General features: G+C 26.5%; 1 protein-coding gene across 1 annotated transcript; it reads left to right on the top strand.

Moving 5' to 3' along the window:
• The first annotated feature begins 6,153 nt into the window (after positions 1-6,153).
• On the top strand, positions 6,154-14,834 carry LOC129969141 (nucleolar protein 16-like). The gene is made up of 5 exons (XM_056083565.1): positions 6,154-6,328; positions 8,183-8,288; positions 9,360-9,396; positions 11,153-11,259; positions 14,597-14,834. Exons 1-5 carry the CDS (start codon positions 6,222-6,224, stop codon positions 14,807-14,809), a joined length of 570 nt encoding a protein of 189 aa, XP_055939540.1. The 5' UTR covers positions 6,154-6,221; the 3' UTR covers positions 14,810-14,834.

The following is a 14,834-nucleotide window of genomic DNA, read 5'->3' as shown; positions in this document are numbered from 1 at the left end:
ATAATTATATTTTAAAGGTTCACCTGTGAGAAGGGAAGACAATCTAAAATTTTCAATAAGTGGAGAACTTCCCAAAAGATTTCTTTAAGATCCAGATGACTAAAAGATGTTAACATTTATTATTTTTATAAAATTTATGGCTCATATTCTCAAAATTATTTCTGGGAATTAAAAATTTTATCTTTTGCCAAATTATTTATTTTTAAATCATTAAGAGTTTTCTATTGCATATGGAAAAGGTAAAATTTAATTGGTGAAAGAAAATGATTTTTTTAAATCCATTTATGCTAATGAACAAAATGTCTCTTTGCTGCTATTGGAGAAAATAATGTTTAATATGCTATGCATGTAGGATTTATTTTCATGCAAAAAAATGATTACAATAAAATAGGTCACATTCCATTATTTTTAAGTAGAAAAATGTTTTTCAGTGTTGACACATTTAAAATTCTAACATATCGCATTGACATTCACTTTGTATCAATTTTATTTTATTTATTTAAGTAATTTTATTTTGCATAACTTTCAATAAAATCATTAAATTAATAAAGCAGTGTGCCATTAAGTAAACAAAATAATAACTTTTAAAATTTTATGTTTATTTTATGTACAATAAGTACAAGATGACTGAAGTATGTACATTTGGACACAGCTGCATACATTGCATGAAACATTTCTATTTGACTGCATAAAACAAGGACCATTACTGCCACAATAAACTGGAAATAAAAAGAATATAACAGTTATAACATAGAACATTACAAATATACATTAATTTTTGAAATATTAACAATTTGAAAAAACTAAATGGATTTTGTATAGTTAAATAATTTCTACTGCCAACAAATACGGTCTTGTCCACAACTTGTACAAGCTTCTGAAATTATCCACTAGTAAGTAAAAAAAATGAACCAATATAATTTAATTGCTACATTTCATATAGTAGCAATTAAAGTTGCCATAAAATCTTTATCAATAGACAAAAAGAAAAAAAATCGATATATGCAATTATTTATTCTGTAGTGATTCCAAGCCTGCTGCTTGGTATAGCATAACTGATAAATCATTACTGCTATAAACATTGATTATTTATCATCTCCATAATTTGTACTAATAGCATGGTGTTATTGCAGTAATGTTAGAATTTTGCATTGTTAATGAATTTATTTTTGTTAAAATAAAATATTGTTTAGAATTTATTATTCAAATATTAATTAATTTGATTCTGGAACAAAACCAAAGACTTTTTAGTTGTTGTTTTCCATTCTTTTTCCTCAATTTAATAAAAATTAGCTAAATAAATCAAAATTTCAAGACATCATTTTGGAACTGAATAGCAATGTTCCATTAAAAAAATGCAAAAAAAAAAAAAAAAATTAAATTGAGATTTTTTAAAGTTTTGGTAGGTAAAAATTATGATTTTAGTAATAATTGACTTTTCTTGGCAAACAGGTTAGTTGCTAAACACAGCTGTATTTAAATAAATCTAAATGTTGCACATGAAATATTTAAATGATTTATTAAATGATATATTATATTTAAATGATTAAAATTGATTGATTAATATTAATTGTATATCAATAAGTATAATTTAAGTGAAATGGCAGATTACCTCAATGGTGTAATTGGTGGCATTCCTGGATCTGCTCCTTTTTTGTATCCTGTGGGGGGGAAAATGCATTTAGAAAGTAACTAAAGTTTAGAAATGAAATGATTTGATACAAAAATAAAAATATAAATGATTATATAAACAAAATTATACAATATAGACAAAAAAAAAAAAACTTGGGGGAGGGGGGAGGAAGATGAATCAAATGGAACAGATTGCACAAAATATTTTAATTAACAATTTTAGACTTAAAGGGTGCAGCATATAAAAATCTTATAGTATGTTATTTAATTTATTTTTAAAAAATACAAAAACAGAAAAATATGAACAACCAGTTTTTATTTGCATTGTTAAAAATTGTAATATTTTTGTCCCACAAGAGAGGAATGGGACAAAGCTTAAAAATAATGATAATAAATACTGTATTTTAATGTCCTTTTCATCCAATGATTTATATTTTTGGACACCACAAACAAGAGTTAATTTGAAATTTTCTTTATTGCAGCCACATCTCAAAAACCTTCGCTTTCTTTTACAACCATTTCCACTGATTGCGTTATGTTCTTTAATAATTTTTTTTTCTTTCTTTCTGAGTGCTTTTCTTTTTTATTTGCTGTATTTTTGTGTAAAAAAAAAGAAGATAAATCTGATAATCATTTTCCATTAGAATAACAAAAGTTTTAATTAATTTTTATAGTTTTATTTTTTCATAACAATATTTATTATATTATTACTTCATTATATTTGCAGTAGAATCTCTCTTAATTGAAATCAAGTTTGCTGAGTATAACTTGAGTCAGTAAATGCTCCGATGAATAATGCCCTGAGAATCATATTAAACAAATTCTTGGAACACTAATATTTTCAATAGAAAGAGTTGCACTCAATAAAACTAAATCAATCTCTAGAACTGATAGATTCTAAATTATGAAAATATTTTTTAAGTTTTGGTAGAACTTTATTATGAACTAGCAAAAAAAATTTGTTTTCCCTTTAAATTTAATGCTGCTATTAAAAAAAAAGTTGACCTTTTTTTGCATCTTCATTGCTATTCTTGAAATAATATATCAAACAACCTTAACAAAAAAAAAAGAGTATTCTGAAAAAATTGCATTCCGGTTAGTATTTTTTTCCCTCTGATAACCAACAGTCCTTTAAAACCTTTTTCAGTAGTGTCTTGGAGGGGAGGGGAAGAACTTAGGAAGAAAAAGTTTCCATGTCCAAATTAAAACACATAAAATATGCTAACATACTGCATAAAGAAAATACAATGCTAAATTTTTAAAGAAAAATTAGAAATATTTTATTTTTTTTACTGAAATTATTTTTACAAGAAATATTTTACAGATTATTTAACAAGAAAATATCAATTTCATCACCATTTTATATATATGTACTAATAATAAAGATTACCACTATATGTACATATCTATGAGTTGGTGCTTTACAGGCAAGATCATTTGACCTACAACTACCAAATTTGTCATGTGTTTACCTCAAAGGATAAAAAGGTGCAACTTGGCACATTTCGCGAGGACTGCCGCATTTTCACAAGTGTTGACAGGTCAAAGAGATAATCCCAAAATACCATAATTTGTTTCTGAATCTTAATTATAATGCTAAAAAATTTATTCTAACGACTCAATATAAAATAGGACAATGATTCCATTTCGAACAAAATACGCAAACAAATTTATAATAATATAATTTATTATTCATAGTATATACTTTTAAAAAAAAAGAAAGAAAATTGTCTAAAGATATTTATCTTTGACTACATTTCAAAATTTGGCTAAAACAAGACCACATTATCATTAAATGAATCTGTAGAGTGCATTGTTACCATTTGATTCAGATTATGCTTTTTAACATATGGTGCAAAAATTTCCCATACTTCTAGCATGTCCCTTATTTTAATGGAAGGTTGTTACTCTATTGAGGCTATTTTCCCAACTACGGACAAAATCTCGTCAACAAATTTTTGTGATGCTCAAGGCAACTTCATAAGCTCATAGGTAGTTCTGCCTAAGTTCATCAATGTCATTACTATTGAAGCGATATGGGATCCGCTACTATCCACCTCTATCTTCATAATTTTGCACAGACGCACAATCTCATTAATTAAGGCTTCAGATACTTCCTCAAACCCTTGCAATCAAGTTTGGCAATGCTATCTGGTCAAAGTTTCTTCCATGAAGAAATAAGAATTCTTTTTAAATAAGAACACAGGTTAACAGATGAAAAATAGTCTAATCCAGCGTTTCTCAACCTTTCAGTATTCGCGGCCCAGTTTTCAATCATAATTTTCATCGCTCCTCCCCCCTGATTACAATAAAATGTATACAACAGTAATGTATATTGAGTATTTTGAATTCTGTTTTTGAATTATTTTTAACTAACTGCCAACACAAGAGTAAAAGCGAGTCAACGTTGGCGAGAAACCATATTTGGAATTTTGCGAAGCGGGCGGTGAACAGATGAAACGAATGAAAGTGGGTAAAATTTAAATATTATATTTGAAATGAAACCCAAACAAAGAGATAACGTTAAAAGAATATGAAAGTGGAAAAATTCGTTAATGAAAATTAACCTAGACGAGGTGAACTAAATTTAGAAACTGGGAATACATTTTTTTCAAATAATAAAAGAAATAAAACAGAAGCATGACTAAACAAAAGAGAAAGAAATAAGTAATATTTGTGGAAGGGAATCCTCGCGACCGATGCTGTCTTGAGCATGCATAGAACAAATGTTTTCTCGTAGGAAGAAGGAAAATGTTCGATAACGCAAATTTCAATTCCAGATAGTCTCATTCAAGTAGATCTTTCTATTGCTATTGAATCTATTGTGAATATGTATGTTATATATGTTTTCGTGTTAATTGCAATTCGCCATATTAAATATTCACGGTAGCAGATTTATGCAGACTCGTGGATAAATTTTTAAGCGAAAGTAAGTGAGCATTAGACGATAGTCAAGCATCAACAAATACACAGACAAGCATGGTTAAATCAAAAAAATATTCTCACGAATACTTAAATTTTGGGTTTACCAGTACCGAAGTAAATGAAGAAGAAAGGCTCCCGTGTATCATTTGCTCAAAAATGTTGGCTACAGAAAACATGAAATCTAATAAACTTAAACAACATTTGGAAACGCTTCATAGTGAGTACGTTAACAAACCCAGATAATTCTTCGAAATTAAAATCTGGCCCAATGTCCGGAAGGTTCCAAGGTATACAAGCACTTGTAAAACAGAAATTGCCTCAGTGCGTCTGGACACATTGCATGATCCATAGAGAAGCTTTGGCTTCGAAAGAAATGAGTCCTGATCTTAATATTGTGTTAACTATGGTTGTAACCGTAATAATGAGACCCCTGAAATCGAGAATCTTTTCCGCACTTTGTAAAGACATAAGAATTACTATTTTATTGCAAGATAGTTATTATTTGGGAAATTTTTGCAACATGTTTATGAATTAAGAGAAGAAATCGCCATTTTCCTAGAAGAAAACAGACAGGAGGTCGAGAAATTTCGCGATGGTTTATTTTGTGATGAAAATGAGCTACTTGGTCAACATATTCGAGAACTTAAATTTTCAACTCCAAGGAGCAAATATACATATGTTGGATACGAGTGATAATGTTAATGCTTTTTGTAGAAAATTGGAATTGTGAAGCAGAAATTTAAAGCAAAAAACCTAATAATGTTTGCAAATGTGGATAATTGTACTAAAACACACAATGCTTTCAAAAATGTGACTAAATACTCCACAAAATTTAAAATTAATATCATTGAAATGGTAAGTCTTACACTTTCACATAATGTAGAATTCGTTTCTTCGCGATTATTATTTGAAAAATTACAGATGAAAAACCATGTAAAAGTTACATCACGGAAAGTTGAATCCATTCCTACTCTTGTTCGTGCCAACTTTCAACACGATCGTATATAAAAAAGATTTGTGCTAGAATACGTACACAAACTGTCTTATATATCGCCTTTGTGAGAAAGCTGGAAACCCATTATATTTCTTCACGAAACTGCATTTTGGTGCTTCATTAATACAATGAAATAATAAGGAAAATTAAAATAGAACACAGTAAAGGACTATTAAAAAATCATACCTAAATATACAATGGTTGGTATAAATCCCCAATGGAACACCGTTTTAACGACAGTGAAGACGTGAGAAATTCGCTTCTTAGTTTCAGGATTCATATCTCTCCTCAAGAAAACTATTTTTCAAAAATTATGCTCCGAAATTTTCAAGCCGGTAATATCGCCTGCAGAATACAATTAGTAGTGATATCTTGAATTGCCAGTTTCTACTTCTATAACTAAGCAACTAAATGGAAACTTGAAATTTGATGCATAATGAGCTGAAATAAATCGAATTCGGAAGCTTTTTTTCTGAAAGAAAAAAATTTTGAATTATCAAAATGATTTTAAAAGTATAGAAATGTTTAGAAAATCTTTTTTCCATCTCTCACAGAAATAATTTGATGCTCCAAAGAACTGAAATGAAATGCGATGTTTTCATTTGATTTGGATTAAACTAAAAAACGTGCTAGAATTTTTTGGTAATACTATAAATTTTCTAAATAAAATATGGGGAAAGCTAGTGGTGTCAGCAGACGTAGAAGAAAGAAGTATAATTATAATAGAAATCTTAAGAAGTTGCATAAAAAGCAAATAACATTACCTAAAGTTAAATGGTAAATAAAATCTTTTGTTTTTACTTCTCGTTAGTTTTTGGTATAATATTGAAAATTTATCTAAAGAAACATGCATGTTTTGGCAATAAAATAACTTTTAATTCCCTTAAAATACCAATATAAGCAGCTTGAAATAGTTGGTATTTGCTATTTACTGAATTCGACATTTCCAAAATCGAGTATGCAAGGTTAGAATTTGCATTTGATGTATCTGTCTAATTTGTAAAGTTATGGAATGCTATCAACTATTTTTGATAACATCTTTCTACTTTTTTAACGTGCTTAAATATTGTTCTCTTAAAAACTAAATTTATTATTTGCACGTTTTATTTATAACCCAATATATCATGCAAATGGCTTTTGTTTGATTATAAAATTGTTTCTTGTGACTGTAACTTGCTTTTGATCCTTTACGTAATTTATTTTTAACTCATTTTATGCTTTTGAAACCAATTTAATTGTCCATGATTATTAAATTTTCATTTTGATGTAGCATAAAATACCTATATACCTATTCAATAATATTTATTTAACATATAATGCCTATATAAAAAATGATTTTTCCAGTTTTGTGCAGAATATTTGTAAAGATATTGTGCAGTATTTTCTCATTATTCCATATAAATGCAAGCTCTGAGGCTGTCGAGTTTTGTCTACTGCTGGTTGATGGAATAGTTTTGAAGAGTATTTTACCTTTGGATAAGTTTTTCTTCAGATGTTGGGTTTGAAAATTATTGGAAATATTATTTTTTCAGGTTTTTTAAAAAATAATTTTATTTAGTTAAACAGTTGAGCAAGAGTGAAGATAAAAATGAATACGGTAAAAGTGTAGTTTAGTGTGCCCATTGCTGTGCCAAAGATGCCAAGTCACCAATTAAGATCAGTATCGCTGCTTATCTTAACAAGTTTTTCAAACCAGCTGTGCCGGGCTTTTGTGTAGAGAGTAAAATTTAGAGTATGCGATGCCTTCGGCATCTGAAGATGCCGTTAGGCAAAATGTTTTAATTAAAAAAAAAAAAAACCAATGGTAAAAATGAATTTTAGTGTGCCCCTTGCTGCACCAAGGATGCCAAGTCGTCAGTAAAGATGACGGACAAAGTATACAAACACTGCTGCAGAACAGTAATGGTTACCATTTTCCACTATACAATTATGATTTATAGTGGGTATTAATCATAATTTTATTAATAATATTATTAAGTATTATTTTTTTTTTCACACTGCCCGGTGCTTTCTACAACTATTTCATTGTGATCATGAGGGCAGAAATATTGTTGAACAAGTAAAACTGGTGGAATATTTTCCTGTCAAATTGCTATAATGCAAAATGCGAGATGTGAATGATAATGGTTTTAACTCTGTCTTGTTTACAATATTTACTTTACTATAATGTGAATATATATATATATTATTTTTGAAAGATGAGCTAGACAAGAAATCTTTCAATAGTAAGTTTCAATCAACAGCTGATCATGTTTGTAAAATATTCTAACTACATGGTTGCTCAACACTTCTTCATAAATTCACCATTTACAATACAATACAAAGGATTTCTTTTATATAGCATAATCTAGTTGGACATGAAAATATACAATATTTTCGTGTATAACAGATAGAAAATATTTTTTAAAAAATTGTTTTTTTATTCATCATGCTTTTCTGCCAAATCTTAAAATTTGTATATATATTCTGTTTTGAATTTGCTTAAATTATTTTTAAATTTTTATTGTACTTATTTAAATTTTTATTATATTATATTTAATTATTTATCACAAGATATAATCAAAGCTGTTTTTCTTGAAGTTGTTTTTGTGAAATGTTCTCAAAGTTCACTTGATTGATTCTTTTTTGTAGTAAACAAATAAAAGAGGCTTGGGATTCTTCAAAAAGTTATGTTAGGAATATGGAAGATATGGGGCTGTCTGATGATCCCAATAAGACAATTGGCATTAGAGAAAATGTAAGTTGCTATAATTTTTCATATGTAAAAATGAAGGCATTTTTTTTTTATTATGTGACATTTATTTAAATTTGGAAAAATTTGTATTTAATGGCATTGTATAACTTCAAAATGTTGCATTAAGCTAACAAATGGATTTAGTTTTATATGCAAGATTTTTTTTTTTTTTTATGTTATAACACTAGGGAATTGTGCATATCTTTTGGACCAATTCAATGTTGTAATAAGTATAATATTTTCCTTGTAAAGAGCTATTACAAATTTGTATACAAAAATGTCAATTGATTATTCTTTTGGCATTTTACTGGTGTATTTATTAACATGTAAAATTCTTCTAAATGCCTGACATATGGAAACATTTTGTATTAGGAGATGGAAAATTCTTGAATAAATATTTCATACATTTTATTAACTTTTTAACTCAAAGTGTGGAGTCATATCTATACATATAATAATATTTCAAGTAAATGCCTTGCATTGATTTTTACTACATTTAATTATTGTTTAATGATTATATGCTTTATTATACCTCTGAAGTAAATAGATTTATGTATAGTTTTAAATTATATGAACCATTTCCATTAGTCCTGACTTTTTTATTTTTGTATATGCTTTTATATGCTATTGTTTTGTATATGCTTAAAAAAACAAATAAAATCAGATGGATTACAAAATGTGAAGAAATGAGATAAGCCTTTTGGTCTGTGTTTCCAGATTTATTGTAATGCTCTAATTAACATATTTAATAATTGTAATTGTTGGTTGCAGAAATTATATATTGGAAATCAAATCAATAAATTTGTTGGTTGTCACATTGTTAATAATGCCATTAAGTAATAAAAGAATATATAAAAAAAATTACTGATTGGAAAATTCAGATTTTTCTCAATGAATCTGTTAGTTGTATAGATCAATGCCTTTCTGTCGTTTTATTTTAATTTATTTATTTTTGTTAAAAGGGGGGAATACTAGGGAAAAAGGAATTGCTCTGGTTTTATCATATTTAATTAATTATATTGTAAAGGTGTTCATAGTTTATCTGAAAAAGTATTAATTTATATTCTTTTTTAGAAAAAGAAAAAGCCTGTAAAAATGGAAGTTATCTCTGGTAAGATGAAATTAAATGCATCTTTTTTAAAACTGTATTTTACAATTGTCTTTCTTTTATATACAATTTAAGATCAATCCCCTTTTACACAGGATTTTTAAAAAGTTAAATTTCTCTGCTCAAATTAATTAGTTGATAATTTAATATTAATCTAACTGAAATAATTTTTAAGAATAGTTTAGTTTTGGATATTAAAAATTTCAGTTGTCTAAAAATTTGGTTAATAATTTATTATTATTATTATTATTTAGTTTAATCTGTCAAAATTCTTTCAAGCTTTTATTTCCTTGAAAACTCCCGATTGATTTAGCAAAGTTGTAAGAAGCATATATATTTTCATTATTTCTTCTGGTCAATTTTGAGCTTGTCTCTTTTATGTTTCAAAAGGGCTTGATCAACATTGAATATATCTGTACTAATCAGTTGGGCAGATATATTCAATCAATGCATTATTCTATGATTAGAATTACAGAATAATTCATCCATTGTCTTATTCTATAATTTCTATGAACGTACTATTTTATAAAGTATTGATGCTAAATGTTTTAAATTTTTATAAATAAAGGCAGGAGGAATCATTTGCTTGAAGTGACCTTTAACTGCATAATTTAACACATCTACTTTGAAAAAGAGAAAAAAAAAATTCTATTGTACAGTAGGATTCCCACTTATCTTAACAAAAGCAATCTCACCAATGTTGAAAATATTTATATATGTTTTATGAGGCCAGTTATAGAAATTTCAGCATCTGGAATTCATTGGTTATATTTTTTAACCTAGCAGTCGCAATTAAATCAACAATATCAAAAAAATACTAGTATTTAAAGCATGTTTCAAAAATTCCAAATTAAACAAAAATAACAAATTACCAAGCTTGCTTTCATAAATATGTTATCACATGGCAGTTGCTTGTTTCTTAAATTTAAAAATATATAACCTTGAATATCTGCCTGCTAAAAATATTGTTACTAAAATTTTAGCAATTCATTCTGTATATACATTCAGACATTTTATTTCAATAAATTTCTATAACATCACATGCTGACATTGATGCAAATTTCCTCCTTCTTAATTCTCTTTTCATTATTTTTGCTTATTTTATTGTCATTAAAAGTGCGTGCAACTTAAACAGAATGGTCTACATCCACTCTGGAGTATTTCTTTTTTTTACTAACTCATTGTTTTTTAGGATCATAGGTCTACATTTATATTTTATAATTGTCTGTATTTTGTTGTATTCTTAGTTGTGCAGTTTATAACATGCTTAAAATAGTAATTAGGATCATTTTTCAAAAAGCCTGTGAGCTTTCTCTTTATTAAAGAAAAGTTTATTAATTAATTTATTTTATCATATAAAGAATAATTTTTTTTAATGTTTTCTTGCTTAATTATTCATTTAAACTATTGATTTGCCATTTCTTGATCTTACTTAATTAGGACCTTAATTTATTTTACACAAAATTGTATTTTTAATGCTTTGAATTTAATTTCTGGTATATAAATCTATTTGCTTATTGTTCTAATACAATTTTTAGGAATTAATGTTAATGTGTATATATGTATTCCACAAGTTTTCAGCGACTCTATTTAGAACAATCTTTGCACTCAATATATACCTGCAATATTTTATTTCTCTTGTGTTAAACAATTTTTATATCATCGTAATATTATATATCATATCATATTATCTTATTTTGTATATTATATTTAAGGAGTATTGTATATTATATAAAGTTTCTTTAAAACTTTTTTGTAGAGTTGGAAGCTGAAGCTACTGCTCCTCAGCCTAAAACTTTAAGATTACCTACAGAGCCAATGAAATTTTGTGTATATATGATTGAAAAATATGGCGATGATTATAAAGTAAGTTCTGTCATATTATATTGGTATTACATTTTTAAATTATTGTCTTTTTGCAATGTCTCCTGAATTTAGTTAAGTCTTGGTTATTTTTGACTGTTATCCTTTGTTTTATAAATCATATTCTGTATGCTTTATTTTTAATTTTAAAAATAAAACATTTCCAAAGTAAATATCTTTAATGTTGGAAGAAATGTTGGTTAAAATTTATAATGCTTTTTCTGAAATTGGCCTTTAATATGACATTCCATATAATTATTACATAAACCATGACTGAGCAGTAATCAGTAACAACTCAATTTATGATAGTTATAAAGCCACAATCAACTACATCTCTAATGAATGAATGAATGAATTTATTTGTATATTTCTTTATGTCTAAAATTGTATGGAACCAAACAATTTCATTTCATTAAATAATTTTTGCTAAAAATGATTTTGGATTACTGAATTAAGCACTTTTTAAGTAGAGTTTTTTTATTTGAATTATATTTAGATCATATACTAGACTGATTAATAATGAAGTAGATGAAATGATATTTCTACTGTCATTTTGAGTTATTGTTGACTAAATCACATGTTAGTTATAGAGTTGCTGTGTTAAACAGTTTAGAAATTTAAAAAGGCTATGATTTTGATATCAGTTCTTATATGAATGATTTTCATTCATATATTGATTAAAAAATTTTGGCATAAACATAAGTGTTCTGCCAAGATTAATAAACATTTTATTTGAAATATTTTTTCATTTGTTGGTAATGTATTTTGATTGTACCTGTATTTAAATGAGCAAAGGAATGGGTAAGAAAGAATTTTCTACTTTTTTTATATGTTGATAAAGTTATAATTGAAGGATTAACTTTCAGGGTATTTTTCAATGCTTTTCCCTCTAATTTTTCCTAATGTAAGTTTACTATGAATAGATTCATTTCTGTGGGCTGGCTTTTTATCGTATTATGTATGAAATATTGTTTTGCTTTGTTGTAAAAAGTCTGCTGCATGCGTATTTAGTTGTTGAAAGAATAGCACATTCTATTAAAATTTAGCTGCTTTCAAAATATTAGAAGAAAATTTATGTTTAGTAACTTACTGCTATTATATTCCTCACTTAACCTGATGCCTTTTTAGATACATAAGACACTACATTTTCATTCATAACAATTTTAAATGCCCATCTTAGTACTAGAAATTCATTTTTATTTTGTTTGAAAAGAGTTGTATGACAGTTCAGAAAGCAGATAAAATAATCTATTAATCAGTCCAGAAGAAATAGCTTGTTAGATAATTTATTTATTTTTTATTTGTTGCAAGCACAAGTCATGTATAGGGACTGTGAAACTAAGCATTCCTAGCTTTTTCCAGCATATAATTTTATTTGGTTTTTGCTTCCAAAATCTATGTGCATCAACAATATAATCTTTCAATATGCTCATCTTCAACTGAGAAGTGGCAGTTGAGGGGGAGATGGACTTGTTACTTAGAAAAATTTTCCTTTCTGCAGTTTTTTCCCTGCTAGAGAAGATTTAGTCCATACAGAGTACTGTGAATTCCCTTTGTCTTAGTTCAGTTTACTAGAGCCTATACATTTACACACTTTTTCTTTTTTTCTCCAGTAAGACATTCAATTGAAAATGGTTCTGTTAGCTATCTTAGATTTAATAAAAATGTAACTATATTTTATTTTTTTATGCATAACATTTCTTCATGTAATAAGATTTAAAAATAATAAATTACTGTGGATTTTTTTAATGAAAATTATATTTTTCTACAGAATATTTTACAAATAAAAAGTCTTAAAGAAACTGTTGCAAAATTCCTACAAACCCAATACTATATTTTGTACAATCTTACTTTAGATCTTGAAGAAATTCAGACTTAATAAGAAGTAAGGGGGTGGGGTACAGATAGCATCAAAGAAAACAACTTCTTAAAGAATATTTTTTTTAAAAAACTGATTCTAATGCCATATTGTTATGTTAAGTAATAAAAATAAAATGTAAAAAATAGAATACTAAGAATAAAATGTAAAATATTTAAATGGATACAATTTCTTAAATAGTAACATCAGTTAGAGCAATTGCATTGAAAAATACCATAGCATCTTTTAAGCGAAAATAATCATTTTATTTATTTATTTGAATTCACTATAGAGAAGGAAAAGGTATTTCAATTGCTGAAATTTTGTTTTTAGAATAATTTTTCATCAATTTGAGAAATATTTATGTTTTAAAGCTGCTGAAGTTACCCTTCTTCTCACATCCCCATTTAACAAAATTTGAAAATTATGTATTACTGTAAACATCATAATTTTAAAACCATGATAGTCATCAAAATGAAATTTGACATTAAGTCTTAAAACTTAACTTGTGTGTCTGATTAAATTTTGAAAAAAGGGTGTGTCTTCTATCAGTGTATATTATTATTAATGATTTGATAGTTCTTTAAATGTTAAGAAAAGGCTTCTGAGCTTTTCACTGGAAATAAATCCAGATTCCATTTTAATATTCTCTTAATTTTAATTCAATCTCAATTTATAATTGTACCATTAAATATAAGTATATATATATATATATATTATTCAGGATATAACTTTTGATGAATTTTTTTAATAGTTACAGTTATCTCAATCATTATAAAACAAGAATTAGGAATGTAGCAAAAATAAAGGTAGAAATTAATTTTAAATTCTTAATAAAATTTATTAAAAATGACTCATTAGAAATAATCTACATCACACCAAAAATTTAATAATAAATGTTTATAAAATTAAAAATTTATAAACTATTCAAAATTCATTGAACAGGGCTTATTTAAATTATACTGAAATCATCAATGTCCTATGTAGAAATTTAAATTATAGCATCCCTATAGTGATTTACAAGAACCTTCACTACTATAGTCTGTGTATTTTCTGTAGGCAGTTCAAGGTCACATTTTCTACCTCATTATTTGTTTTCTGGTACTAGTAATGCAGTAGAAAATGTAACCTTGAACTGCCTACAGAAAATACACAGACTATAATAATATTAAGATGTTTTCTTCTTTATGTATCATGTTGCTTAATATAGATTCACACTAATGAAATTAAATGGGCATTGGCAACGAATTAACATTACACTAATTGCTACTATGAAAAAGGTGTGTTTATGTCTTTTTAAATTTCAAAACATTGTATATGTTATTATTTTCTTCAATTAAACTGCTACCTTTTATTTTGTGGAATTTTTTAAAAAATTATCATTTATATTAAAATTTTTCTTTTAATTTGTTGAATCTGTGTTTTTATTTTTGATTAAAATTTGGTATGAAGTGCTTAAATGTTCCATATCTTTTCTTTCAGGCAATGGCTAGGGATCCAAAAAATTACTATCAATCAACACCTGCTGAAATTAAGAAAAAAATTAAGAAATTCAAGAGTATTCCTTGTCAATGGAATGCATATTTAAGAGCCAAAGGACTCTTTGAAGGTGAACAAAACCCTGATGAATATCATATAGACATTCATGAAATTACAGAAAATATTGATCAATCATCTTCTGCTATGGAAATGTGATAATAAATAGTTTTTTATTAATGTA

The sequence above is a fragment of the Argiope bruennichi genome, chromosome 5, assembly GCF_947563725.1.
Source record: "Argiope bruennichi chromosome 5, qqArgBrue1.1, whole genome shotgun sequence".
Classification (NCBI taxonomy): domain Eukaryota; kingdom Metazoa; phylum Arthropoda; class Arachnida; order Araneae; family Araneidae; genus Argiope; species Argiope bruennichi.
Note: the sequence above shows the minus strand (reverse complement) of the source record. Positions and strands in the feature narration are given on the sequence as shown.

What these genes read in the sequence shown, in the direction of transcription:
- LOC129969141 (XM_056083565.1), top strand. Translation starts at nt 6,222, where the DNA reads ATGGGGAAAGCTAGTGGTGTCAGCAGACGTAGAAGAAAGAAGTATAAT. An exon ending in ACATTACCTAAAGTTAAATG is followed by an intron (nt 6,329 to 8,182) that starts GTAAATAAAATC and finishes TCTTTTTTGTAG; the next exon opens with TAAACAAATAAAAGAGGCTT. An exon ending in CAATTGGCATTAGAGAAAAT is followed by an intron (nt 8,289 to 9,359) that starts GTAAGTTGCTAT and finishes ATTCTTTTTTAG; the next exon opens with AAAAAGAAAAAGCCTGTAAA.